Source organism: Hyaena hyaena, unplaced genomic scaffold, assembly GCF_003009895.1.
Source record: "Hyaena hyaena isolate Hyena2069 unplaced genomic scaffold, ASM300989v1 scaffold_1095, whole genome shotgun sequence".
NCBI lineage: Eukaryota > Metazoa > Chordata > Mammalia > Carnivora > Hyaenidae > Hyaena > Hyaena hyaena.
The window spans coordinates 2312-29334 of NW_024081729.1; the positions used below are offsets into that span (position 1 = coordinate 2312).

A 27023-nucleotide genomic window follows, 5' to 3' on the forward strand; every position below is an offset into this window, starting at 1 on the left:
CTCCTGAAATCAACACTATACTATATTAACATATATAACTAACAAATTTAAATTTAAAAAAATTAAAAATAGAACTGCCATATGATCCAGTTATTTCACTACTGGGTATTTACGCTTAGGAAAACAAAATAATTACCTCAAAAAGATATCTGTGCCTCCATATACAGTGCAGTGCAATTTACAATAGCCAAGACATGGAAACAACCTAAATGTCCACTAAGAGATAAATGGATGAAGAAAATATAAGGCACACACACAGGAATATTATTCAGCCACAAAAAAAAAAAGAGAGAAATCCTGCCATTTACAACAACATGGATGGAACTTGAGGGCATTTATGCTAAGTGAAATAAATCAGAACGAGAAAGACGAATACGGTATGGTCTCTTTTGTGTGAATCTTTAAAAAAAAAAGCAGGAGGGAGTGGCCAATAGCCTACAGAAGAACATGTCCAAGTTTTACTATAACTATTTCAACACATATCTCAACCATGACTCTCCATCTGTGAGAAAACACAGAGCAGTGGTAGGAAACACAAAGAGAATGTGAAAGACTACTATCAGAAATGAACGGAAGAACAGGCTTAGAGCCTAATCAACAAAAGAGCTGCTACATTTCAACAAGGAAAGATACCTCCTACTTGATTCTCTGCTCCTCCTAAGGGGCAATGATCCCACCTCTTCCCAGTCTCCTGGGTCCTCCTTGCCCTGGTATGACGCCAGCACCTCATATTGGGGGCCCTCCCATGATTCCAATGATGAGCCCTCCTCATCCTGTGATGATGCCAGTGAGACCTGCTCTTGGAATGAGGCCAGCTATGGAGGCCAAATGCCAATTATGCTTGAGCCCCCAATGATGAGACCTCCTACCCATCCCATGATGGTGTCTACTTGGCCAGGAAAGACTCAACAAGACTAATAAAGAAAAATGTGAACCTCTTTATATTCATTTTATATTACGTGTTCTAATATTACATGTTTCACCAAAAGATCATAGTGCTGTGACTCTGAGTGTTTTCTAACAGCATGACAAGGAAGACTTGCTCCCCTTTCTATCAAAGACAGAATTGTTTTGGCGGAGGAGTAGTGGAACAACAACGAAAAAAGCAATTTTCATTTGTATTGTGAAATGTGAAAATAAAATTGTCAACTGTTTTAGTTAAAAAAAAAACAAACACGTAGATACAGTCAACAAATTGGTAGTCTTGTTAGAGAATGGGGGAGTTGGAGAGAACTGGGTGGAAATGGGCGAAGGTGTTAAAAAGGTACAAATTTCTAGTATTAAGATGGGTGCTAATAGTATAACATACATAGAGCATAGTGACTATAGTTAATATAGTGTATCATTTACTTGGAAGTTGCTAAAACAATAGATCTTCAAAGTTCTTATCACAATAAATTTAGTAATTATAACTATGCATGTTAACTAAATTTATTATGTTAATTTCACAATATAGGGGCACGTGGATGGCTCAGTCAGCTGGGCATCCAAATCTTGATTTCAGCTCAAGTCATGATCCCAGGGTCATGGGATCAAGCCCCAAATTGGGCTCCACTCTGAACATGGAGCCTGCTTATGATTCTCTTTCTTCCCTCTGCCCATTTCCCCCACTTGTGCATGCTCTTTCTCTCTCTAAAATAATAATAATAATTTCACAATATAAACATACATCAAATGGTTATATTGTATACCTAAAGCTAAAACAATGTTCTGTCAATAATATATCAGTAAAATTATTAACTTTTAAAGATAAATTGTTACAAAACATTAAGAAAGCAATTTGGTACTAATTAAAATAGCCATAGAATGAATTAAATCTTTATACACACAATACTCTAACTCATAATAATTATTAACAAAACAACTCATTATGGTATTAAACTAGGCAAAAATTTTGAAATAAAAACTATATAAAATTACTAACCTATATTATTCTCTTACAATAGAATATATTATATAGTATTTGCTGCATTTTCAAAACTATTCAAGAACATGGAAATTTGTACATCATTTTATAAGCACTAAAAAATTCAGATACCAAGAGGGGCACCTGGGTGGCTTAGTCAGTTAAGCGTTCGACTTTTGCCTAGATCATGATCTCGTGGTTCGTGGGTTCGAGCCCCGCAACGGGCTCTGTGCTGACTGCCAGCTCAGAGCCTGGAGCCTGTTTCAGTCTGTGACTCCCTCTCTCTCTGACCCTTCCCTGCTCACGCTGTCTCTCTCTCTCTCTCCTAGAAATAAATAAAACATTTTTTAAAAATTCAGATACCAAGAATAAATCAAGGATCCCTGTACAGTTAACTATAAAACATATACCAAGTGAGCACAGGAAGACTGTGGAGTCAGAAGCACCTACCATCTTCCCACCTAGACAACAGCCACACTGGCAGAATCTGTCTGATGTAACTATTTTGGAATTCTATAGTCTATTGAAGACCTGCAACTACTAATCAAAAGGTTCAACAGTTAATTTTGGTCAATTTGAGCTCTAACAGTGGTAGCAGTGACCCAGTGCCCTATCCCTAGCAGCAAAGCAAGCAACAAGTGTCAAGTTCCTAAAATAGTTTGCACAAGCTTCCAATCACTGAGATAAGCAAGAAGGACCTTATTCTCCAAATATTTGAAATCTGTATTCTGACCACTGATTGCTGTTTCTATTCATGGATGAGCAGACAGAGAAAGGCCATTGTTGCAACAACCACCACCATTGTTACAACACTTTTCTCATCTAGCTAAAATGACTTCCGAGAGACTTAAAGTTTTAACTACACCCCCGCCCCTTCATTTTTCCCCTTTCCTCCTTTTGGGAACCAAACATTTAAAGATTGTGGTTATTAGAAAGTAATTACATACATGAGGGAATTCAGAAAGGCACAGACATTACTACAAGGGGTGCTTGGGTGGCTCAGTCAGTTAAGCATCAGACTTGAGCTCAGGTCATGATTTCATGGCTCATGAGTCTGAGTACAATATAGTGCTCTGTGCTGACAGCTCAGAGTCTAGAGCCTGCTTTAGATTCTAACTCCATCTTTCTCTCTGCCCCTCTTCTGCTTGGGCACTGTCGCTCTTTCCCTCTCTCTCAAATATAAATAAACATTTAAAAAAATTTTTTTTTAAAGGCATAAGCTTATAAAGGACCTGGGAAGAACTTATATTTATATATCAAGCTGATGAGTGGAACAAAGTCATGTTAACAATAAAGAAAGAAAGAGAGAAAGAGAGAGAGAGACGAAGGAAGGAAAAGAAAGAGAGAAAGGAGGGAGGGAGGGAGAGAGAGGAAAAGGAAGGAAGGAAGGAAGGAAGGAAGGAAGGAAGGAAGGTAGGTAGGAAGGAACGAAGGAAGGAAGGAAGGTAGGAAGGAAGGAAGGAAGGAAGGAAGGAAGGAAGGAAAAAAGCAGCAAACCCCTGGGAAGGGGAAGAATCTGATTTCCAAACTTACCACATTCTAAGATTCAAATGTTACATTTTCAACAACACCAAAAAAATCACAAGGCATACGAACAGGAAACCATAGATGATTCAAAAGGAAAACAAAAACAAATCAACAGAATGTGTCCCTGAAAAAAAAAATCCAGAAAGCAGACTCAAGAGAAGAAAAAGATATTATAACAACTCTTAAAGATCCTCCAAAAGCTACCAAAAAAAAATTTCTTGGACAAAGCCAAGAAAATGATTAATGGGTAAATGAAAATATCAAAAGACAAAATATATAAATAAATCTAAAGGAAATTCTAGAGTTAAAAAGTATAATAACTAAAATTAAAAACTCATGGGGTACCTGGGTGGGTCCATTTGGGAGAATATGAGACTCTTGATCTTGGGGTTATGAGTTCAAGCCCCCCATTGGGCATAGAGATTACTTTTAAAAAGCAAATTTGAACTGGCAGAAGAAATAACCCATCATCAATTCTGGGTTTAGGAATGGAAATGGGAGGGGCGCCTGGGTGGCTTAGTCGGTTAAGCGTCCGACTTTCGCTCAGGTCACGATCTCGCGGTTCGTGGGTTCGAGCCCCGCGTCGGGCTCTGTGCTGACAGCCAGCTCAGAGCCTGGAGCCTGTTTCGGAGTCTGTGACTCCCTCTCTCTCTGACCCTCCCCTGCTCACGCTCTCTCTCTCTCTCTCTCCTAGAAATTAAAAAAAAAAAAAAACATTAGGAATGGAAATGGGAATGAGAATGGGATTGGGAAAGGGAAAGGAAAGGAAGAGAACTTGAAGATATGATCACGGAAATTACCAATCTGAGGAACAAAAAAAGTGTGAAAAAAGTGAACAGAGCCTAAGGGACCTATGGGACACCAACAAGCAGACCAATATATGCAACACTGCTATCTCAGTAGGAGAAAAAATAAAGGAGCAAAGAAATTATTGAAATAAATAATCACAAGACAATTTTCAAATTTGATGAAAGACATGAATATAAACACCAAAAAAGTTCAAAGAACTATAAGCAGAATAAACTCAATGAGACCTGTACCAAGAAACATTATAATCAAGTTGTCAGATGACAAAAGGCAAAGAGAATCTTGAAGGCACCAAGAAAGAAGCAACTCATCACATACCAAGGATACTCCATAAGATTATGAGATTTCTCATCAATAACCATAGTAGCCAGAAGGCACTGGGTAGGTACATTCAAAGTACTGAAGAAAAAAACCTGTCAACTAGAAATCCTGTATCTGGCAAATTTATTCTTCTTTTTCCAGTTCCTTAAGATGTTGTTGATTTGAGATATTTCTTTTTTTTTTTAATGTTTTTTTTTTTTTATTTATTTCTAGGAGAGAGAGAGAGAGAGACAGCGTGAGCAGGGGAGGGTCAGAGAGAGAGGGAGTCACAGACTGAAACAGGCTCCAGGATCTGAGCTGGCAGTCAGCACAGAGCCCGACGCGGGGCTCGAACCCACGAACCGCGAGATCATGACCTAAGTGAAAGTCGGACGCTTAACCGACTAAGCCACCCAGGCGCCCCTGATTTGAGATATTTCTTTTTAATGTAAGCATTTACAGCTATATATTTATTTTGCCTCTAGCATTGCTTTTGTGCATACCATATGTTTTGATATATTTTCATTTTCATTCATTCTTAACCATTTTTTAATTTCCTTGTGATTCCTTCTTTGACCCATTGGTTACTTTAAGTGTGTTAATTTCCACAAATTTGAGAGTTTCCCAATTTTCCTTCCGTTAATAATTTCTAACTTCCTGCCATGTGGTCAGAGAAGAATGGGAGAAAATATTTGAAAATCATATTTCTGAGAAGATATTAATATTCAGAATATATAGAGAACTCCTAAAACTCAAAACATAACCTAATTCATCAAAGGGCACAGGACTTGAACAGACATTTCTCCAAAAAAGACATAAGAATGGCCAATATGCACATGAAAAGATGCTCAGCATCACTAATCTTTAGGGAAATCCATATGAAAACTACAATGGGATATCATATCACACCCATTAGGATAACTATTACATAAAAACAGAAAATAACAAGTTTTAACAAGCATGTGGAGAAATTGGGACCCCTATCCACTGCTAATGGCAAGGTAAAATGGTGCAGCTATTATAGAAAACAGTAATGGTCGTGCCTCAAAAATTACTACTAGAAAGAACTACCATATGATCCAGAAAAACCACTTTTGGGTATATATGCAAAAGAACTTAAAGCAGGGATAGAGATACCTGCATACCAATGTTCCTAACAGTGTTATTCACAATAGCCAAAAGGTGAAAGCAATCCAACCGTCCAAAGATGTTTATACCAGACTACAGAGAGGCAAAAAAGGAATCAGAACCTCAATTAGGGAAATGATCTCCACACTGTTGTTCTGGATGTTACATCATCTAAATCATCACAAATAAGATACCGGTTGATTAACCTATTTCTGTACTTGGGGTTGAAGAGGTATTTCCAAGGATAAACCAAAACACAGGGGTCAAGTCCTAACATATTTTACAAAATAAAATTTAAAAATTTATACTACAGAAGATACTATAAACAAAGTAAAATTAACAAAAAGGAAACTTGAAAAAACTTTTGCAACACATGTAACGAGTTAATACCTTTCATAAGAGTTCTTACATGTCAGTAAGAAACAGAACACCTCAATACATACAAACACTAAAGAGAAAACTCATATAGGAAATACAAAATCAAGATATATCTTAACTAAAAATAAAAAACAGCTGAAATGAAAACAATTTTCTGTAAAGTTATATTTATTTTTGTCAATAGGGAATAAAAAATTTTTTCAATGATAACACTTAATTCTGGTTAAAAGAATGGCACTATAAAAATTTATAAAAATAAATACACAAACTTACTGCAGCAATGCTATATAGACAAAAAATGAAAAATACATAAATGTTCACTCATAAGGAAATACGTATTTGTAAAAGTAGATATATCTCAATGTATTGACTGGCAAGTTATCAAATTAAAAGAGAAATGCTAATTTTTCATTCTCCAGAATACCTAGGTATTATTATGTAATTTACAGATGAGGTAAACTGAGGCATAGGGAAAGAAATTAAGCAAATAGACTGAGATGAAATTCATTTATCACAGTGTAATATCATAAATACTTAAGTATTAGTTAAAAGATTTTAAAGAAGTAATATAAAGTTTAATAATTAAGTTTATCTTTTAAATTAAAAATTGCCATCTATAAAAAAACAAATATGCTACTTCAAAGAGACCAGTTTAATTCAAATTTCCTATTCATTCTTGGTTTTTTATTATTCCTTTATTTTTGGCATAAAACAGAATATTTTTTCCTGCATAAGTCCATTTCAGTTGTTATTATAGTCAACAATAACAGTTCTGAACACTAAGACAGGCTAAGGTTAAGATAAGACTCTTAGCCTTGGGGCACCTGGGTAGCTCAGTCAGTTAAGCAGCCAAATTAGGCTCAGGTCATGATCTTGCAGTTTGTGAGTTCAAGCCCCATAATAGACTCTCTGCCATCAGCACAGAGCATGCTTTGGACCCTCTGTCCCCCTTTCTCTTCCCCTCCCCTTCTCTCTTCTTCCCTGTCTCTCTCTCTCTCTCTCTCTCTCCCTAAAATACATAAAACAGGGGAACCTTGGTGGCTCAGTTGGTTCAGCGTTCGACTTCAACCTAGGTCATGATCTTGTAGTTACAATTTCGAGCCCCACATCAGGCTCTGTGCTGACAGCTCAGAGCCTGGAGCCTATTTCAGATTCTGTGTCTCCCTCTCTCTCTCTGCCCCTTCCCCACTTGTGCTCAATCTCTCTCTCTCTGAAAAATAAATAAACATTAAAAATATTTTTTAAAAACAAAATATATATATAAATCTATATATATATAAAATAGACTTTTAGCCTTTATAAAACACTTTTCCATAAATATCATCAAGGGCATAAGTGCTAGGTTTTCAGAGAAAACTTCCTCAGTTTTCAGTCATAGCCTCCATTCTCCTACCCACGGAGTTTTAGTTGTTACTCGACATTCTTTATAACAAAGAGTGGACATGTTTATCACATTCTCTTCAATAACAATTACAATAGTGTCAGAACCTGTGTCTCTGAAAAAGATCTAAATAATTTATATTTCCTCTTCCTGATTTTGACTAAGATAGGCAGGCTGGGAGGAGGCTGGTTAGAGGAGTCCCATCCTTGAGCCTACCCTGCGTCCATGCTATATTCAGTTCTAATGGGACACATCTAACTGAAGGATGCTATGGCCACACATGCAATTTATTTCCATAGGGCACTATGGATTCTCCTCAAAGTGAATTCATTTTAAGGTAAGAGAGAACTAAATTTTGGTTTAAGTACTACAGTACTCCTCCTTAAACCAAATGGTAATACTTAGTATAGCTGTGACAATTGCCTTGGCAGTATTGTAATGGTAATGGAGTAACAGTGATCTCACGATCAGAAGGTGAGAAGGATCAGTATCTTCACAATAGAAGACTTCAGTAGCATCAACATACAGCACCAGCCTTTAATGGTACTTTTGGTATAAATAAGAGAGACACAAAAATAATTACTACTACCTACTAAGTTTCAGGCATTATATTAAGAATTTTACATAGTTATCTCCTTAATTCTGCACAATAATCTTTTAAGATGTGTGTTACTATCCATGTTTTAAAAATCAAAGTAACTTGCTCAAGGTAAATCAGCATGTTTGCAATACTGATGTCTGGCTCCAAAGTCTATGCCTATTCTAAATGCAACAAAGCAAACCACCACCAAGAAAATGAATTTGCAGAGCCCACATCAAATACCACCTGGAAATTTCATAACTATTTAGAAAGGACTTGAAGAGAGCTAGAGTTCTCACTGAACAGATTTTAGAAACAATCAGAAATTTTAGATTTATTATTATTAAATCTTAGCCCCAAATTGGTACAAAACCTGTACAGTAGTCTACAATTTGATAGTTCCAAAGAATCCTCATAACAGTGCTATTTTTCTTAACAGTATGAATGTGCACCAATGTCTTTTGAATTCCACTGGGACAGTACATAATAAGTGACTTTTTCTATACAAAGTATCATCAATAATAACATTTTTAAATGTTTTATGTACACAAAGAATTCTGACATATGATATTTAAATTAAAAAGATAATAAATAATTGTGTGATATAAAAAGTCATTTCTCTTCTTACAACTCAGGAAACCAAAGCTCAAGATTAAATGACATGAACATTAATCAAAGTACACAAAATTAAAGTATGTATTCAGCTAAACACTGGTCATAAATATAATTAAGACATAATGCTTCTCCTTAAGGAACTCGCGGACTAGTAGAGGAGGCAGAAACAAATATCTATAGTACAAACTGATAAATGCATTTCTAATATCTCTAATTATACATTAATTTATACATTAAATACATTAATAATTGGATAATGCTACTGAAACTCAGTTCTTCTGGTAAATTCAGAAAACACCTAATAAAGTATAATGTTAAAAGTGCCATTAACAACTCACTAAGTAGAACTGATATGAAACAAAAAATATTCTCCAAAAGGAGAAAAAATTATAAAATTTATAAGTTCATAAGAAATAAACAGTTTATAAAAATAAAAGTGTCAGAAATGTAAGAAATTTATTATAGATCTTTAAAAAGTTAGCTATAAATACTCTTTAATGTAATTAGGCTTACAAGAAAAATACAAACTAGAAGATACCTGTGGATGGTTCAGGGCAAATTAAAAAAAAAAAGAATGGATCAAAAATTTTTTACTAAAATCAAAACTACTTTATTATACTAGCAGAGGGCATAAAATTAACAAGAGAAGTTCATGGTAAATGAAAGTTAAAAGATTTAGTAGTATTTACTAAATGACATCCCTCAGCTTTATCCCACAATTTCTTTTTTATTTGTAGTCTCCACAGAAGCATCTCTTATAAGTTGAAATAAAAGCAACTTCAGATTTCCATTTCACTCACTGGCTAAGCAAGCCCTGTTTGTTAATGGAATCCCAAACCATTTTTGTGAGGAATACATTCAGCAATTCATTCAGCAAATATTTACTGAGTACTAAATGCCAGGTCTAGTGCCAGAATCTGGATATAAAAACAGTGATCGTGTCAAGATGGCAAGATGGATGAATGAATGGATAGACAGACCAATAGATGGCCAGATGTATAAATAGGACAGAGGAGGAAGAAAAGAAAAATGTCAAAAGAAGAGATTTCAATTTTATCACCCAAACTGAAATAGGTAACTAAGTTTTCATTAAAGTCTGCATCTATTTTCCCAAAACACAAGTACAGTGAACTTTCTGAAACTGATTATTAGCCACAGACTGTTGGTTCCCACAGTCATCTCAAGCTACTGGGAGAGAAAAGTCATACTAGCCACCAGAGCACATCTGCCTCACTTTTAGGAATAACGCATCTATGGGGGAAAAATAGAGTGGCTCATTAGAATAAGTATAATACTTATTTTGAATAAAGTTATCACTAAACATACCTTTCAGATAAAAAGGAGCTCTTGTGAGGATTTAGATTTTGACAAGATTCTAGGCTGCCATCAGATGATGAAGAAAGCTGCTCTGATTGCAAGTTGTCTGTATCACCCAAACTGGCCTTAGTTACAGATGAGGTCTTTATGTATTTTCTTCCTAACTCCGTTCCCAGGACATTCGTCAATATAACTCTGGGTATCCTGTTCACACAAAATAACAAACACTGTACTGTACTGAAGTTTGCAGTCAACAAAGTATTCTAAGAAGTTGAATTTTCAAACATTTTCATCTTAGCACAGTAAGCAATTAGAAGTATACCACTCTAGAAATCAACCCATAAATACTCAAAATTCTGTATGAACACATTGGTTTTATTTTTTATTTTTAGAAGTACTAGTGTCTTATAAATTGGTACAGATTAGCCTGCCACAATAATGGCTTTAACTCAACTAATGATGCTATTGGGGTGCTTAAAACTTTAACCAATTTTTCTCAAAAATTGTTTTTTTGCCCAATAATTATTAAATACACAGATTAAACCAATTCAAGAAATCTTCATTCTTCTCACTCAGCAGAAAGGTTCTTGATGAGTAATTACATACTTGTAATTAGCAAATGAGAAATGCTAAATCCAATAGGAAAGACATCATTCAGATGGCATCTGTGGTAATGATAGATTCCATAAGTAAAACAGGACATGTAGTCATTGTAATATATATGCTTTATATAAGAGCACCAAGGAAAGAGCCAACAAATCAAATGTCTAGAAAATTAAAGTGTATTTTTAAAGCTCCACACTTTTTAAAATTGGTGGAGTTCACATCAAATGTACTACATAAAAGCCTGCTATCTCCTAAACAGAAGAGGATAATATAATCTTTTCTTGGTTAGCCAACTGTTTTTATGAACACCCATGATATACTTTGCCACACTACAATGATGATCTCAAGCAATTATTTGACCCTGAACTGACCAACACAAACCAAATTACTGTGTTAGTTTTTAGTTCTTGTTACTGAATTTTTAAAATTTTCCTATCTCCTCTTCATCAGATGTTCCCCTTGACATTATCAATATGTCACCTGCAGCACTTTATTGACCCTATGTGAGAAACAACAGAAAATACTTAGAGAGGGCTGGAGTACTTCTGTTTAAGTGAAACATGTGAACTTCCCTGTTATACTTTGTTATATTTGCTGTAGTACCTAGAGGTACTCATTTTTACTACATAGAGGCATTATGTTCTTTTCACTATGTTCTAGACAGCACAGAATTTCAGACGTTGAAAACTTAAAATAATTTAGTCTTACCTTTATTTAAAACATGAAGAATTCAAAGCTCAGAAAAGTTAAATGGCTGAAGGTATAACTCTTCCTAGTAGAAGAACCTGGGCCTATTGTATTTTGGTTTCTTTATTTTATTCCACTATAGGTATTCTTAATACTAAGTGCCAAAGGATCCAGATGACTCAGCTTTCCTATAGATACTGCAGGGAATCCTTGAAAATATGCATTTTCTAGCAGAAACTCCACAAAAAAAATATTGCAATGATTAAGTATTATGTATGAATTAGGGGCGCCTGGACGGCTCAGTCAGCTGAGCATTCGACTTTGGTTCAGGTCATGATCTCGTGGTTTGGGAGTTCGAGCCCCACGTCGGGCTCTCCAATGACAATTCAGAGCCTGGAGCCTGCTTTAAATTCTGTGTCTCCCTTTCTCTGCCCCTCCCATCCTCATGCCCTGTCTCTATCTCTCTCAAAAATAAATAAACCAAAAAAAAGTAGCATGTATAATGTAAAAGCAAAGGCAGTAAATACAACTCCTTAAACTCAGAGGTTTTTGAGTGAAGAAAGAAGTTAGCTATCTAGTATAACCAACAATTATAAGGAGGGGAAGGCAGAGATATTTTTCTACCTTTTCACGTGATTTAAATCTCTAAGGATCCTAGTTATCATTGTGTGCTTTGTGTAACTAATGCCTGACAGAACCCTCCTTAAAATCCTGGATCCAAAGTGGGAATGGAGGTAACATACAACCAGTAAGGAGTCTCAAGATTTCTTTTCTCTAATCTCACACTAGAAATTGCTATGAAATAAATCACTAAAAAGATTCAACTATAATTCAATAAAAGCTCATATGTGTTTCTCAATATTTTAGGGAAAATATAGGAATATAGGAGAGGTTAGAACTATTTTTTCCAGATAAATACCTTAATGTAAATAAATTTTACTTACTTTTAAGAGATGAGAGAATCTAATATACTAAGTTGATAACTCATTTTAAGAACTGATAATATACTATTTTTATGGTCCCCTACCATTACTGAATTCTAAAGTGTGGCTCATAAGAAAAATAATCCAAAAACTGTAGTATTTAAGAGAAAATTTGAGACAGATAAGGAGACACATCAAAGAAATGTCAACTGTATTTTGTATCTCTGTTTAAATGCCTGACTATATTATGTTTAAGTATGTTTTAAAATGTTGAGCCCCTTAAAAAAGTGGTCCCCCAAAATAGGAGAAATGCAAGCCTCAATACAAAATGGTCACTTTTGTACAAAATGTTGAAAAGAATAATCAACAAAAACAAGCACAAATATTAGCAAGGAAAGGGAAAATTTTTAAAGATTAGAATTCTCTTCTGAGCAATAAATGATCATCATCTTATTCTTGTATGGTTTCTTTTGCCACCATATTTAAAGAAAGAAAAAAGCGAAGGAGATATGAAAAAAAAGAATCTTGGAGGATAAATAAGACCTTTTAAGTTAGACAAATAAGGGGCGCCTGGGTGGCTTAGTCGGTTAAGTGTCCGACTTTCGCTTAGGTCATGATCTCGCGGTTCATGGGTTCGAGCCCCGCATCAGTCTCTGTGCTGACTGCCAGCTCAGAGCCTGGAGCCTGTTTCAGTCTGTGACTCCCTTTCTCTCTGACCCTCCCCTGCTCACACTGTCTCTCTCTCTCTCTCTCTCTCTCTCTCCTAGAAATAAATAAAACATTTAAAAAAAAATAAAAATAAGTTAGACAAATAAGTTAACAAATAGCTGAAACAACTAGCTAAAAGTCTTTCCTAGGAGAGACAAAGTTAAATGATTAAACAAATAGCTGAAAGTCTTTCCTAGAAGAGAAAAGTATCAAAACTGACCCAAACACCAGTTAAAAAGAGGATATACCAAAGCTGCAGTAGAATCTGCAGCTCTACAGCACAAGAGCCGTAGAGGGCCCTTGAAGCTATCAGAAGGTTCCAGGCACTCAGCATGTCTACCGTGGTAGATCTTTCCATAAGACAGCAATCTATTACAACATGAACAAAATGTCAAAAGAAAAAAATTAAAGAATAACTAGAATATTTAAAGGTCAATAATTTAGGTATCATAGAAAAAAGTAATAAAGCCCAATTCCTACTTTTGAAAAAATTAAATTTCAGAGAGTGAAAATCACTATGGTACAGGGGTTAAGAATAAGGACTCTAGAGTTAGAAAAATAATAGAGGTCAGGTTCTGACTTCAGCACCTAATAATATAATTTAGGCAAGTTATGTACTATAATTTATTCCTCTTAGCATTGATCTTCTCATCTCTAAAATTAGGAGGAAATCTACCTTACAAAGTTGTTAAGACTAAATTAAATAAATTAGATGTAAAGCAGTTGGTACAAGTCCTGGCATGTACTAGGTACACAGTAACAAGAAAATCACTTTAATCTTCCTACTATTGAAGTCTTCCTCAAAGTTACAAAGTTTACTTTCAAATGGTACCTAACTGTCCTGGGTGCCTAGTTGGATTAGTCGGTTAAGCATCCAACTTCAGTTCAGGTTATGATCTCATGGTTCATGAGTTCGAGCCTCATATCGGGCTCTTTGCTACCAGAACAGAGCCTGCTTCAGATCCTCTGTACCCTTCTCTGTGCCCCTCCCCCACTGGTTCGTTCTCTCTCTCTCTCTCTCAAGATAAATAAATAACCTTAAGAAAAGAGCAAATGGTGCTTAATTGTCCTAATTCATCATACTCTGTAATCTTGATGAAAACAGCTTATTTGAAAAGCACATAATTAAACACTTAGTAATGCCCTTAGTACACCCAGCTCTTCACACACATAGTCATAGCCCAAACATCTTTCATCAACCATTTGCAATGCATGCAATTTGTTTACCTTGAAGAAACAGAGCCCTCTGTAAGAGCCTTATAGAATACAAATCCATGTAGTGTTGACTAGTTCATAATACCTAAGCTATCTTTTTGTGTACAATTATATAAGTTAGCACTGCCACGGAAATTCCACAGCTAGCCAGAATTACAAAATATTCTAAATTTTCACAAGAAATATATAACAGTATATATTTCATCTTTCATACTAATTCAATATGGAAGAAAGGGCTAAAAAACTGTCATTTCACAGTGTATCCAATTTTTTCCTTAGTATGTAAACAATAACAGTAAGTAAAATATAATGGCATTTATGAGGTACCTGGGTGACTCAGTTGGTTAAGCATCTGACTCTTGGTTCAGGTCAGGTCATGACTTCATGGTTTCTGATACCGACCCCTGCAGAGGGCTCAGAGCTGTCAGTGAAGGATTCTCTCTCTCCCTCTCTTTCTGCCTGCCCCTCACCTACTCTCATGCTCGCTCGCTCACTCTCACACAAAATAAACTTTTAAAAAATGTACTTTCTAAATCAGTTTCTCAAGCTATGTAGTGAAAACAATTTTAATTGCTGAGTAACTGTTATTCATGGATTTTCTAAGTTTGCTCCTTTCTCTTACTATGCTAATTTTAAATGAATAAATCATCACTAAACTAAATTTATACTGGCTTAAAGAAATCTTTTTTTTTTTTATTTTTATTTATTTCTAGGATAGAGAGAGACAGCGTGAGCAAGGGAGGGTCAGAGAGAGAGGGAGACACAGACTCTGAAACAGGCTCCAGGCTCTGAGCTGGCAGTCAGCACAGAGTCCGATGCGGGGCTCGAACCCATGAACCGCGAGATCATGACCTAAGCGAAAGTCGGACACTTAACCGACTAAGCCACCCAGGCGCCCCATATACTGGCTTAAAGAAATCTTAAGGTTACAGGTACACTGTAGTGTCCCAAAAGTCTTACCATCACAACATCTAAATTATGTAATTTTTTAAAACTTCAAATATATGTAAATTTAAGGGAAAATGAATAAATATAATTAGGGAAATTCCAAGAACTGGGACCTAACTTTTCTTAATGGAATATGGGTACACTGTCTCCATTTTTCTCTAATAATCTCTGATGCCAATTGATGAAGAGAGAAGAAAGATAGTTTATCTTCTCAAAAGCCTTGTGTATGTGTCCTACTAGGCTCTTTCCTGCCTAATAATCAAGGTTTATAAATGCCTCAAAGTCATCTCTCAGGAAAACAGATGTGAAACACATATGGAAATAAAAGCTAAACTAAAATATTGTTCACTTATTTAAAAGAAATGTGTGTATTCCACATACTGCTAGTTTGGTATTTCTAAAACTCTTTACCCTTTTCTTCATTATTTAAGAAGATAGATTTATTTTCTGTTTTTCTTCTCAGTGTTATTCAGAAATTAAAAGGCTAAACTGTCCTAACATAAAAGCCAACAAAATGCAGATAAACGGGGCCTGGGTGGCTCAGTTGGTTGAGCATTCGGCTTCGGCTCAGGTCATGATCTTGAGGTTTGTGAATTTGAACCTTGCATCGGGATCTGTGCTGACAGCTCAGAGCCTGGAGCCTGCTTCAGATTCTGTGTCTCCCTCTCTCTCTTTGCCCCTCCCCTGCTCATATTCTGTCTCTCTCTCTCTCAAAAATAAACATTTAAAAAATCTAAAGTGCAAATAAAATTTCTAAAAATTAATGTCATTTTTGGGATTGAATGAGTAATTTTGGTTGACTCACTAGTCTTTTTTTTTTTTTAACAGAGAGTGCATGAGTGGGAAAGAAGGGCAGTGGGAGAGACATACAGAATCTTAAGCAGGCTCCATGCTCAACCCAGAACCCAACACAGGGCTCTATCCCAAGACCCTGGGATCATGACCTAAGCTGAAATCAACAGTCAGATGCTCAACTGACTGAGCCACCCAGGGGCCTCTCAAACTTTAAGATTTTAAAAACCAAAAATAAATTTTTCTCCCTTTCATCTTTCTGAAATAATAAAGTCCTAGCTAAGTAAAAATGAAAGTAAAACAAAAAGCAAAAGTTAAGCAAAGACCGAAGAAAGAATATGCCAGATATTCCAGATAATTCCAGGTAGCATGTCTCCAAAAGAAAACATTATGCAGGAGCGCCTGGGTGGCTTAGTCGGTTAAGCGTCCGACTTTCGCTTAGGTCATGATCTCGCGGTTCATGGGTTCGAGCCCCATGTCGGGCTCTGTGCTGACTGCCAGCTCAGAGCCTGGAGCCTATTTCAGAGTCTGTATCTCCTTCTCTCTCTGACACTCCCCTGCTCATGCTGTCTCTCTCTCTCTCCTAGAAATAAATAAAAATATTAAAAAAAAAAAGAAGAAGAAAACATTATCCAAACCTATATCCTAAACCATTCTCCAATTTTCTTATTTGAAACTTATAATATCCCTTTTCCTGGTTGTCACCAAAATTACAGAGCAAATAAATGGTTGTAATGGATGAAAATATATTTCAGTCAAAGAGACTGGAAATGTAACTCTGCTGAGAAGCAACCTTCCTTGAATTCACCAAATATTGATTGAGCATTTAGTAAGCACTTAGCAATGTGCTAGGTATTAGTATCAGAGTAAAAAATAATAAAATGTAGTCCTTGCAAGCTTCCCTTGGAAGGAGGCAAAGAAACTAAAAATCATAATAAATGTGATAAGTGCTATGATATATAAACAGGCTGCTTAACAAGGCAAAAAATGGGATTAAATGCAAATGTGGGAGGTGGAATCAAGGAAGCTGTCTCAAAAAGATGACATGTGAGTTCAATGTTAAAGAATAAAAAATATCAGTAAAAGGGAAAGGAGAACAGTTTCCAAGATAAGAGAACAGAATGAGCTCAGAATATACTCAGCTGTATAAAATAGCACTATACATTCACTGAGCTACCACCAGTTTTTTATAGGCTAAAGCTCAGTTATGAATGTGGAGTAGACAGGCACAAAGCTAGAGACAGGCAAACAGGAGATCATTAAGGACCCTCTATGGTAAACTGAGGAGTCTGAAGTTTATCTTGAAGGTTACGTGGAGCCACAGAAAGATGTTAAACTAGAGAGCTAAAAGTAACATCTGCCTTTCAGAATGATTAACTTAACAACAATACAGGGAAATTATCAAGAAGAAAAGGCCATTCGTGGGAAGCCCAATACTAATAGTAATAAAGGCACAAAGTTATCAGGGCTTGAACTGAGGCAATGGCAAAAAAAAAAAAAAAGTAGACAAGATCATTTCAAAAACAGATTTAGGAGGCAAAAATTACTACACATGAAAAATGACTAGATATAAAGGGTGAAAAAGAAAGAGAAGTCATATACTCACACAGGAAGGGGATATGGAAATAGAAATAAGTCTGAGAACAAAGATATTGCATTCACTTTGGAGCAAGTTCAACTTAGGAGCCTTAGAGCTGAGAGAAAAGGTCTGGACTAGCTAGCAGTGAAGTGAAAGGGAAAACACACACACACACACACACACATACACTGTAAAAACCAAATTAGAATCTTACTGAGACTTTTAACTTCATACTGTATTTTAATTTCATGAACACATAAGGAAATTCTTTTACTTATATTTTCATTTTTGCCTTTTTTAAAAGAAGTATCCTCTTAAAATTAATGTATAATACAACATTCAGATGATTTGATAGAGTTCTATTTTTACTTTTAAAATAATTGTGTTGAACGTTATTAGTTTTGGGGTGCCTAAGTGCCTTAGTCAGTTGAGCATCCAACTTCGGCCCAGCTCTAGATCTCACAGTTCACAAGTTCGAGTCCCATTTCGGGGTCTGTACTGACAGCTCAGAACCTGGAGCCTGTTTTGGATTCTGGGTCTCCCTCTCTCTCTGTCCCTCCCAGCTCGCACTCTGTCTGTATGTCTGTCTATCTCTCTCTCTCAAAAATAAATAGAAACATTAAAAAAAAAAAAAAAAGAAATCTATCAGTTTTTATCTGGACTTGGCTGAAGCACTTATATGTTATAGACCATATAATTAAAGCACTACCAAGCTAATGACAAGTTATTCTAATTAAAAGCAAAGTACTTCCCTCAAAACATTCATTTAAGGGTTAAAACTGTAAGTAGAAATACATTAAAAATATTATGTTACAGATCACAAATTCCCAGAGCTAATTCCCACTTTGAGCCCCAAATTCCATACACAATTCCTTTAAAAAATATAAAACAAAACTGGTCTTATTTATAAAATTAAACTAGATATTTATTATTAAAAATCTAGGGGTATTATTTTAATTATCACCTCTTTTATTTGAAAATGCACATAAAATACAAAGTTAAAAGTGGTAAGGACGTATATTAAACAATATTTAATAGGTAAGTTAAAGATGCAGAAAATAAAAAATAAACTATTAATTCTCTCAATTCTGTCAACACATAAATAGATATATATACCTTTACTTTCTCCATCTTTAACATACCTTTCATAAATTATTTAATCTAAGTCCTTACCTATCTATCTATATATCTTCATTTTATATCATAAATGAGTCTGTAAGAATATGTGTATGTGAATCAAATTATAAAGTAATATAAATATATTGATAATTGGTTTTCAAAATAATTCTATGTCAAATTACTTAATGAAATGCAAAAGTACTGTTAACTTTGTAAACTGAGATTGTCAGCTTTAAGATTTGCTTTCGAGTGGGGCATACCTGTATATGCAGATTTTCTTAAAAATCATTTCCAACAATCTTAACAATTTTAAGATTATTGGGAGTTTTATTATTTCAAATGCGGTAAGTTGAACAAAATCAATACTGAACAACATACCTTTTAGATAAATTAAGGCTTTGGTGAAGAGGTTCTAATTTTTGACATGTCTCTAGGCTGTCAACAGATGTCGAAGGCAATGAGTCTGATTGCACCTTGTTGGCATCACATAAATTATCATCGTTTCTAGGTAGGGTCTTTCTGAATTTTCGTCCTAAATCCGTCCATAGGACATTCGTCAACACAACTCTGAGTTGCCTGTTACACACATAAATAATTAACACATAAAGTACTAAACAGTGTATATTATACGAATTAATCACAAACTATACCAAAAGAAAACCTCCAGGTATTCTTGGTTTCAGTTCTTCAAGCAATTAACTAGAGTGGTAAATAAGTAAAATATTTGCTTAACCATTCTCAAATATATATTAAAAAGTAAAGCCTATTTCACTTATATTGGAATTTTCTTCAGAATCCTGTCTGGTACACTAGAACTATGGCCACACACATGTATAGCTGTTGGGAGTCCTGGTAACTCATCTGCACCTATTTACACTTTCAGTGAAACCATTGTACACATCTGCATATTTCATTACAAAGGCAACCACTTTCTACAACGTAAATGTGTTTTGTTTTAGCATTTGTTAATTTGGAAAGCATTCTTAAAACTAAAGGTGAAACTACAGCCTTACTACAACTACATAGTCTTTGTCTTCATAATCTTAAGATATAGACTTAATTTTACCTTATTTCTACAAATAGATCAATTTAAAGCATTTACTTTTACTGTACCTATACCCTTTTGATAAGCAAAACATAAATGCAAGCAGCACCAGTTTTCTGTCTCATTGCATTTTGGCCATTACTCATTCAATGTATCTTTTGCTGGTAATATTTGAAGAGCTGTGTTCAGCTCTGGAACCAGAGAATAGTTCTTGCGTAGTCTGGATAGGCTACCAAGTGGACTTGAGTCCATGTCAAATGAGAAATATCTTAAAGAATTGGAAATGTTTCATCAAAAGAGTGTCTGTTCTATTTTATCTATAAAACTGTCCTATAACCAGTTTTAGGGATTCTTTTTTTTTTTTAATGTTTTTTTATTTTTGAGAGAGAAAGAGACAGAGCACAAGCAGGGAAGGGGCTGAGAGGAAGACACAGAATCCCAAGCAGGCTCCAGGCTCTGAGCTGTTGGCACAGAGCCTGACATGTGGCTTGAACCCACTAACTGTGGGCTCATGACCTGAACCAAAGTCAGATGCCTAACCAGCTGAGCCACCCAGGCATACCAAGGGATTGTTTGCTTAACAAAAGTAAGATGGTGCCTGGGTGGCCCAGTTGGTTAATCATTCAACTCAATTTAGGCTCAGGTTATAATCTCGCAGTTTGTGAGTTTGAGGCCTGTGTCAGGCTCCATCTTGACAGTGCAGAGCCTACTTGGGATTTGCACTCTCCCTCTATCTCTCTGCGCTCCCAGCTTCCATGCGCATGCATGTGCTCTCTCTCTCTCTCTCTCTCTCAAAAAAAATCTAAAAACTTTAAATAAATAAATAAGACTTCAGGAACAGGGGCATCTAGCTGGCTCAGTAGGTGAAACACGCAACTCTTGATCAAATGGTTATGAGTTTGAGTTCCACATGGGATGTAGAAATTACTTAAAATATTTTAAAAAAGAGAATATTACAAAACAGAAGGCAAAGTGTTCAAGTATTTTAAAGATAAAACAGATCTTGGGGCGCCTAGTTGGTTCAGTTGGTTAAAGCATATGACTCCTGATTTTTGGGGGTCTGAAGTTTAGGCCTCACACTGGGCTAGAACTTACTTAAAAAAAAAAAAAATCAAAGGGGCACCTGGGTGGCTCAGTAGGTTAAGGGGACAACTTCAGTTTAGGTCATGATCTCATAGTTCATGAGTTCAAGTCCCATTTTGGGCTCTCTGCTGTCAGCATATAGCCCACTTCAGATCCTCTGTTCCCTTCTCTGTTTCTCTGCCCCTTCCACGTACATGCACTCTCCTTCCCTGTCTCTCAAAAATAAACATAAAAAAATTAAAAATTAAATAAATTACATTAAATTTAAAAAATTAAAGAGGGGCACCTGAGTGGTTCAGTCCGTTAAGTGTCTGACTTCAGTTCAGGTTATGATCTTACAGTTCATGAGTTTGAGCCCCTATCTGGCTAATTGCTGTCAGCCCAGAGCCTGCTTCAGATCTTCTGTCCCCCTTTGTCTCTGCCCCTTCCCTACTCACAGTCTCTCTCAAAAATAAACATTTAAAAAATTTTTTTTGATGTTTTATTTATTTCTGAGAGAGAGAGAGAGAGAGAGAGACAGCATGAGCAGAGGAGGGTCAGAGAGAGAGGGAGACACAGAATCTGAAAGAGGCTCTGGTTCTGAGCTAGCTGTCAGCACAGAGTCTGACGCGGGGCTCAAACCCACAAACTGTGAGATCATGACCTGAGCTGAAGTCGAATGCTTAACCGACTGAGCCACCCAGGTGTCCTCAAAAGTAAATAGTTTTTAAAAATTAAGATAGGGGCACCTGGGTGTCTCAGTAGGTTAGGTGTCCAACTTCGGCTCAGGTCATGATCTCACAGTTCATGGGTTTGAGCCCCTCGTCAGGCTCTGCGCTGAACTCTTGTTCAGAGCCTGGAGCCTGCTTCAAATTCTGTGTTTCCTTCTCTCTCTGCCCCTCCCTGCTCATGCTCTGCCTCACTCTGTCTCTCAAAAAAAATAAATGTAAAAAAAAATTTAAAAATTAAGATAAAATCAATTTCAAAGATATCACTAGTATGCAGCAGCCACTTAGAGCTATACTTTCAGACTATCTGTAAAGAGGTGGTACAAGTCTTCAGGGAACCTCCATAAAATACAATGAACCCCAAATAAATAATGAAGAGATGAGTGATATTTCTATGAATAAATAATAGTAATTCATTCTTCATTCAACAAATACTTACCAAATACCTTCTAGTAAAACAACTGTACTAGCAAAATCTGGAGATACATCAATGAACAAGATGGTTACAGTGCCTGATGGGCTCACATTCTAGAGAAGAATTACCCAATTCACTAATTATAATTGTAATAAAAGATAAGAAGTTAAAGTACAGTTGCTGCACTTCTTCTGACATAAGTCAGGGGAAGTTTTACTGAGAATATGACCTTTGAGCTGAAGCCAGACACTATCCAAAATAAACAGGTGGAAAATAAAGAGTGGTCCAAAAGGGGGTACAAAATGCAAATACTCTGGTATGAGTAAAGCTTGTTGAAGAAAATCAAAGGACTTACCAGGTTCAAGTGCTCAGACTGATGAGGAAATGTGTAAAAGATAAGGATGGGTAGTTAAGCAGGACCGATGAACTATTATTAATGATTTGAGATTTTATGTCAAAAACAATAGAAATCCATTTGCTTTTACAAGAGAATGATGAGCTCACAGCTGCACCATTGATCTCTAATGAAGAATGAAATGGGAAGCACTAAGGGTAAGGGTAATAAAAATATATTTAGAGATGTCACAGTGACTTTATTTAGTTTACTGGAATGGTGGGAGCAAAAACCAGAATACAATGGGATGCGTAAATGTTAAGTTTAAGTGCCTAAGGAAGAGGTCAACAGAATAGGAGAGGTTGAAGCTGTGTTAAGTTTAAGTGCCTAAGGAAGAGGTCAACAGAATAGGAGAGGTTGAAGATATAGGAGACAGGATAATTCACACAGTAAATCTTTTAAGAAATGGTATAATAAGAGCTAATATCTATTGAACATACACTACATACCAGGCACTATACTAATGATTTTACAATGATTTACCTTATTTGACCTCACAAACTACTCTATGAGGTACAATGGTAATTCTCCTGCAATTAAGACCACGATAGAATGATTTAAGCTCAAAGTAAAATGGGTGAGTAGTCAAAGTGGGATCCAAAACTATACACTCTCAACTCTATTGCCAGCACTCTTAACTGCTCCACCATGCTAGTTTATGATAGAAGAAGAGGCACTCCTTTCCTTCTTCCAGGAAATAGAAGAAATCAAGATCACCTTTTCTTTTTTTTTTAATTTTTTTAAATGTTTTATTTATTTCTGAGAGAGAGAGCAAGCGAGCAGGGGAGGGTCAGAGGGCTAGCTGTCCAGGCTCTGAGCTAGCTGTCAGCACAGAGCCCAATGCAGGGCTCAAACCCACGAACCATGAAATCATGACCTGAGCCAAAGTCAGACACTTAACCAACTGAGCCACCCAGGCGTCCCTCGAGATCACCTTTTCGAAGTGATACAAAAGGTAAATGAACAAAGGCTTGAGAAGAGAAAGATCTCAAATCATGGTGGAGAGGGGGGACACAAGGTGACTAGAGAAACACAGTAGGATTACTTTGCTATATATTGCAAGGAATGCAGTGAGATTAATAATCATGAATTTATAATGCCACAAATAGACTCTGTTTTGTGATTTTTTTTCTAGCAATGCCCAGCCTTAGTGTCAGCCCAATGAAAACAAGATAATTAAGTTCACAGGCAATTATTAACTACAGAAGAGAAAGGCATCTTCATAATAAAGCAATCTTAACCAAATGATCAAATGTAGAACCACCAAAAGTGGGACAAGCAGACACTATGTATCGTCTGATATGATGCAGTAAGCAAGTGACAGCAGCTATTATGTATTCTTGCCAAAAATGTAATGTGAACCTAATCCATAAGGACAAACTCAGACAAATCATAAAAATCTAGAACACAGGACATTATCTAAGACAACTGGCCTAAACTCTTCAAAAAAGTCAATGACATGATTTTTAATAAAAGGCACAGGCAAGGGTATTCTAAGATTAAGAGCCTACGGAGACTTAATAACCAAAATACATGATGCATAAACTTCAATTTGATCCTAGATTTAAAATTTTTTAATGTTTATGTAATTTCGAGAGAGAGCGCGCACGAACAAATGGGGGAGGGGCAGAGAGAGAGGGAGAGAGAAACTGAATCAGGCTCCAGGCTCCAAGCTATTAGCACACAGCCCGACATGGGGCTCAAACTCACAAACCATGAGTTCATGACCCGAGCCAAAGTCCGATACTTAACCGACTGAGCCACACAGGTGCCCCACTAAATTTTAAAAAGTATTAAAATAAAAAACATTTTAGGGACATTTAGTGAATTCTGATTGATTCTAGACTTCATATTAGAGGATAAAACGAGATTACTGTTAGTTTTCTTCACAAAATATTGCAGCATTAGATAAAAGAAATGTCCTTGTTCTTAGGAAACGTAGGTTGAAGTATTTAGAGGTGAAATGCCATGATGCAATTTACATTCAAATGGTTCTGGGGAAAATGTGTACCATATTCCTATTTACATGTGCATATGTGATATATACTTACATACACATATGAAGAGACTGAAAGAAGGCCTAACAACTGGTGAATCTAGATGAAGAATATATATGAATGTTTGTTATGCTCTTGACAAAATAATCCCATGTCTGGAATCGAATACCAAGAAACGTATGAAACACAGGGAGAAGTTTTATGCACAAAGATATTCATGACTGTGTAATTTATAAAAGTAGCAAACTAAAAGCAAGCTGTTTCTACCCAGAAACAGCAGAATGGTTAAGTAAGCCAGGATAAATCCACTTAATGAAATGTTACTTATTAGTCTCTTAAAATCTTATACTTTAAATTTTAAGTGGTTTGCTCTCTCTGTTTTCTTTTTTCTACTTGTCTTTATTTCTGTTTTCTATACAAAGCAAGTACTATTCATATGAAAAGAAAGGTCAACTAATTAATTTTTTTAAAGAATGGTCAACTGAGCCTGGGTGGCTCAGAGGGTTAAGCACCTGACTTTGGCTCAGGTCATGATCTCATGGTTCATGAGTTCTAGTCCCACATAGGGTGAGCTCCAGACCCACTTTGGATGAGCCCAAGCCCCTCTTCAGGTGAGCTGGATCCCCACTTTGGGTGAACACAAGCCCCGCTTCAGGTGAGCTTGAATCCTGCTTTGGGTAAGCATGAACCCCACTTAAGGTAAAAAAACAAAAAACACAGAAGCCCCACTTTGAGTGAGCCCTGCTTCTCTCTCTCTCTGTGCCCCTGGTGGGATTCTCTCTCTCTCTCTGCTCCTCTCTCACTCACGCCCTCTCTCTAAAAAAAGAAAAAAAAAAGAGAAAAGAATGGTAAATAATTCAGGTTTACCTGTCCAAAATATCAGTTGACTAGTGAATATGTATTTTTTACATTCAGGAAATTAGACTATTCATTTAAAATATTTTACAAATGTACAACCTAAAATTCTAAATAATAAAATAAAAATACAAAATCTTGAGGATATATAAGGTTTACTTTTGGTCTAACAGGTACTGAAAATTAGTAATTTGCTTAATTATTTGAAAAACTATATCTCAATGGTAATTGTAAAATAATTTTAAATATGAAAATATCCAATGCTGGAAAAAGCCTTTTTTCTGTTCACCCAGACCAATTAAAAATTTGTGTCGGAAAATACCAAACTATTGCCGATTTTACTGATTATTCTAAAAACGTAACTCTAATGAAACAGACAATTTGGATTCTCTGGAGGAAATTTCATGTTTATATATTTGGCCTTATTATAATTTGGCTCACTAATCACAGCTAAAGCACAAGTCAGCAATTTTTCCCCAAAATAATAAAGTAAAAAATGTTTAATTTCTACATTCAAATGCCATAAGATTTCTATGGATACTGGAATAGAAACTTAAGTGTAAGGGACAACATTCAAAACATGCAAAATAAAATCTAAACTTTTTATTTTGGAAACTATGCTTAGGTAGAAATACTATACAAAAGAAAGAAAGGAACGAACAAACGAAGGAATGAAGGAAGAAAGAAAGAAAAGAGAAGAGAAAGAGAGAGGGAGGGAGGAACAAAGGAAGTCAAGAGACAGGTTCTTCTTTTTTTTCTTTTCTTTTTTCTTTTAAGAAACAGAGTGCGAGTGAGCTTGGGAAAGGGCAGAGGGAGAGAGAGAATCTTAAGCAGCCTCCACACTCGGCATAGAGTCTGACGCAGTGCTTGATCCAATGTCCCTGGGACCGTAACCTGAGCTGAAATCAAGAGTCAGATGCTTAACCAACTGAGTCATCCAGGTGCCCTTCCTTTACTCTCCTTTAAAAGGAACTGTCAGGGGTGCCTGGTTCAGTCAGGTCGGTGTCTGACTCTTCATTTCGACTCAGGTCATGATCCCACGGTTAGTGGGTTAGAGCCTCACAGGGGCTCTGCCCTGACAGTGCAGAAACTGCTTGGGTTCTCTCTCTCCTTCTCTCTCTGCCCCTGCTGCCCCTTTGAAATAAATAAACAAACTTTAAATAAATGAAAAATAAAAAAATAAAGGAGAGAAAAGGAGTTATAATTGCACAGGTACAAGAGAACTTCTGGAGAGTTTTCTATTTTGTGCCTGAATGGTGGTTACTTAAGTATATTTAACTTATAAAAGATTTTTACATTATAATAACTAATTTATTAAATTGTTTACTTTTTATTCACCTTTTTGGTAAATGTGTTACATTTCACAGTAAAAATAAAGAATAGAGAAGAGCTAACCCACATTATATACCATCTAACCCCACATTATATACCAATTTTGCTAAAGTACTTTGCCAGGCTTTTTAGAAACATCTAATTATCTGTTTACAAAATATCCCCCTCTAAGATGTCAACCATTATACTACTAAATATTTATGGTTGACCTTTGAACAAAATGGGTTTGAAATGTGCAGTTCCTCTTATATGAGGATTATTTTTTGGATAAATACAGTACAGTACTGTAAATGTGTTTTCCCTTTCCTTATGATTTTCCTAATTACACTGTCTTTTCTCAAGCATCATATTGTAAGAATACAGTATACGATATATATAGCATACAAAATATGTGTTAACTATTTATGTCATCAGTAAACAATTGCTATTAGTAGTTCAGTTTTTGGAGAGTCAAAAGTTTAATTCAGGGATGCATGGGTGGCTCAGTCAGTTGAGCATCTGACTTTACCTCAGGTCATGATCTCATGGTTCATTAGTTCGAGACTCACACTGGGCTTTGCACTGACAGCTCAGAGCCTGAAGTGTGCTTCAGATTCTCTGTCTCCTTCCTTCTACGCCCCTCCCCTGCTCACACTCTGTCTCTCGAAAATAAATATACATTAAAATATATACATATATA

General features: G+C 35.9%; 1 protein-coding gene and 1 pseudogene across 1 annotated transcript in view; one reads left to right on the top strand and one right to left on the bottom strand.

Annotated features, from left to right (window-relative positions):
- Positions 1-447: 447 nt before the first annotated feature.
- LOC120224053 lies at positions 448-918 on the top strand (annotated as a pseudogene).
- Positions 919-9938: 9020 nt separating this feature from the next.
- The window catches only part of SENP7 (SUMO specific peptidase 7), an 80933-nt gene continuing 63848 nt past the window's right edge, over positions 9939-27023 (bottom strand). The window contains exons 5-6 of the mRNA XM_039222273.1: positions 18895-19092; positions 9939-10143 (exon numbers count right to left, since the gene is read on the bottom strand). Of these exons, the coding sequence (XP_039078204.1) occupies positions 9939-10143; positions 18895-19092 (403 nt within the window). The remainder of the gene's footprint in view (positions 10144-18894; positions 19093-27023) is intronic.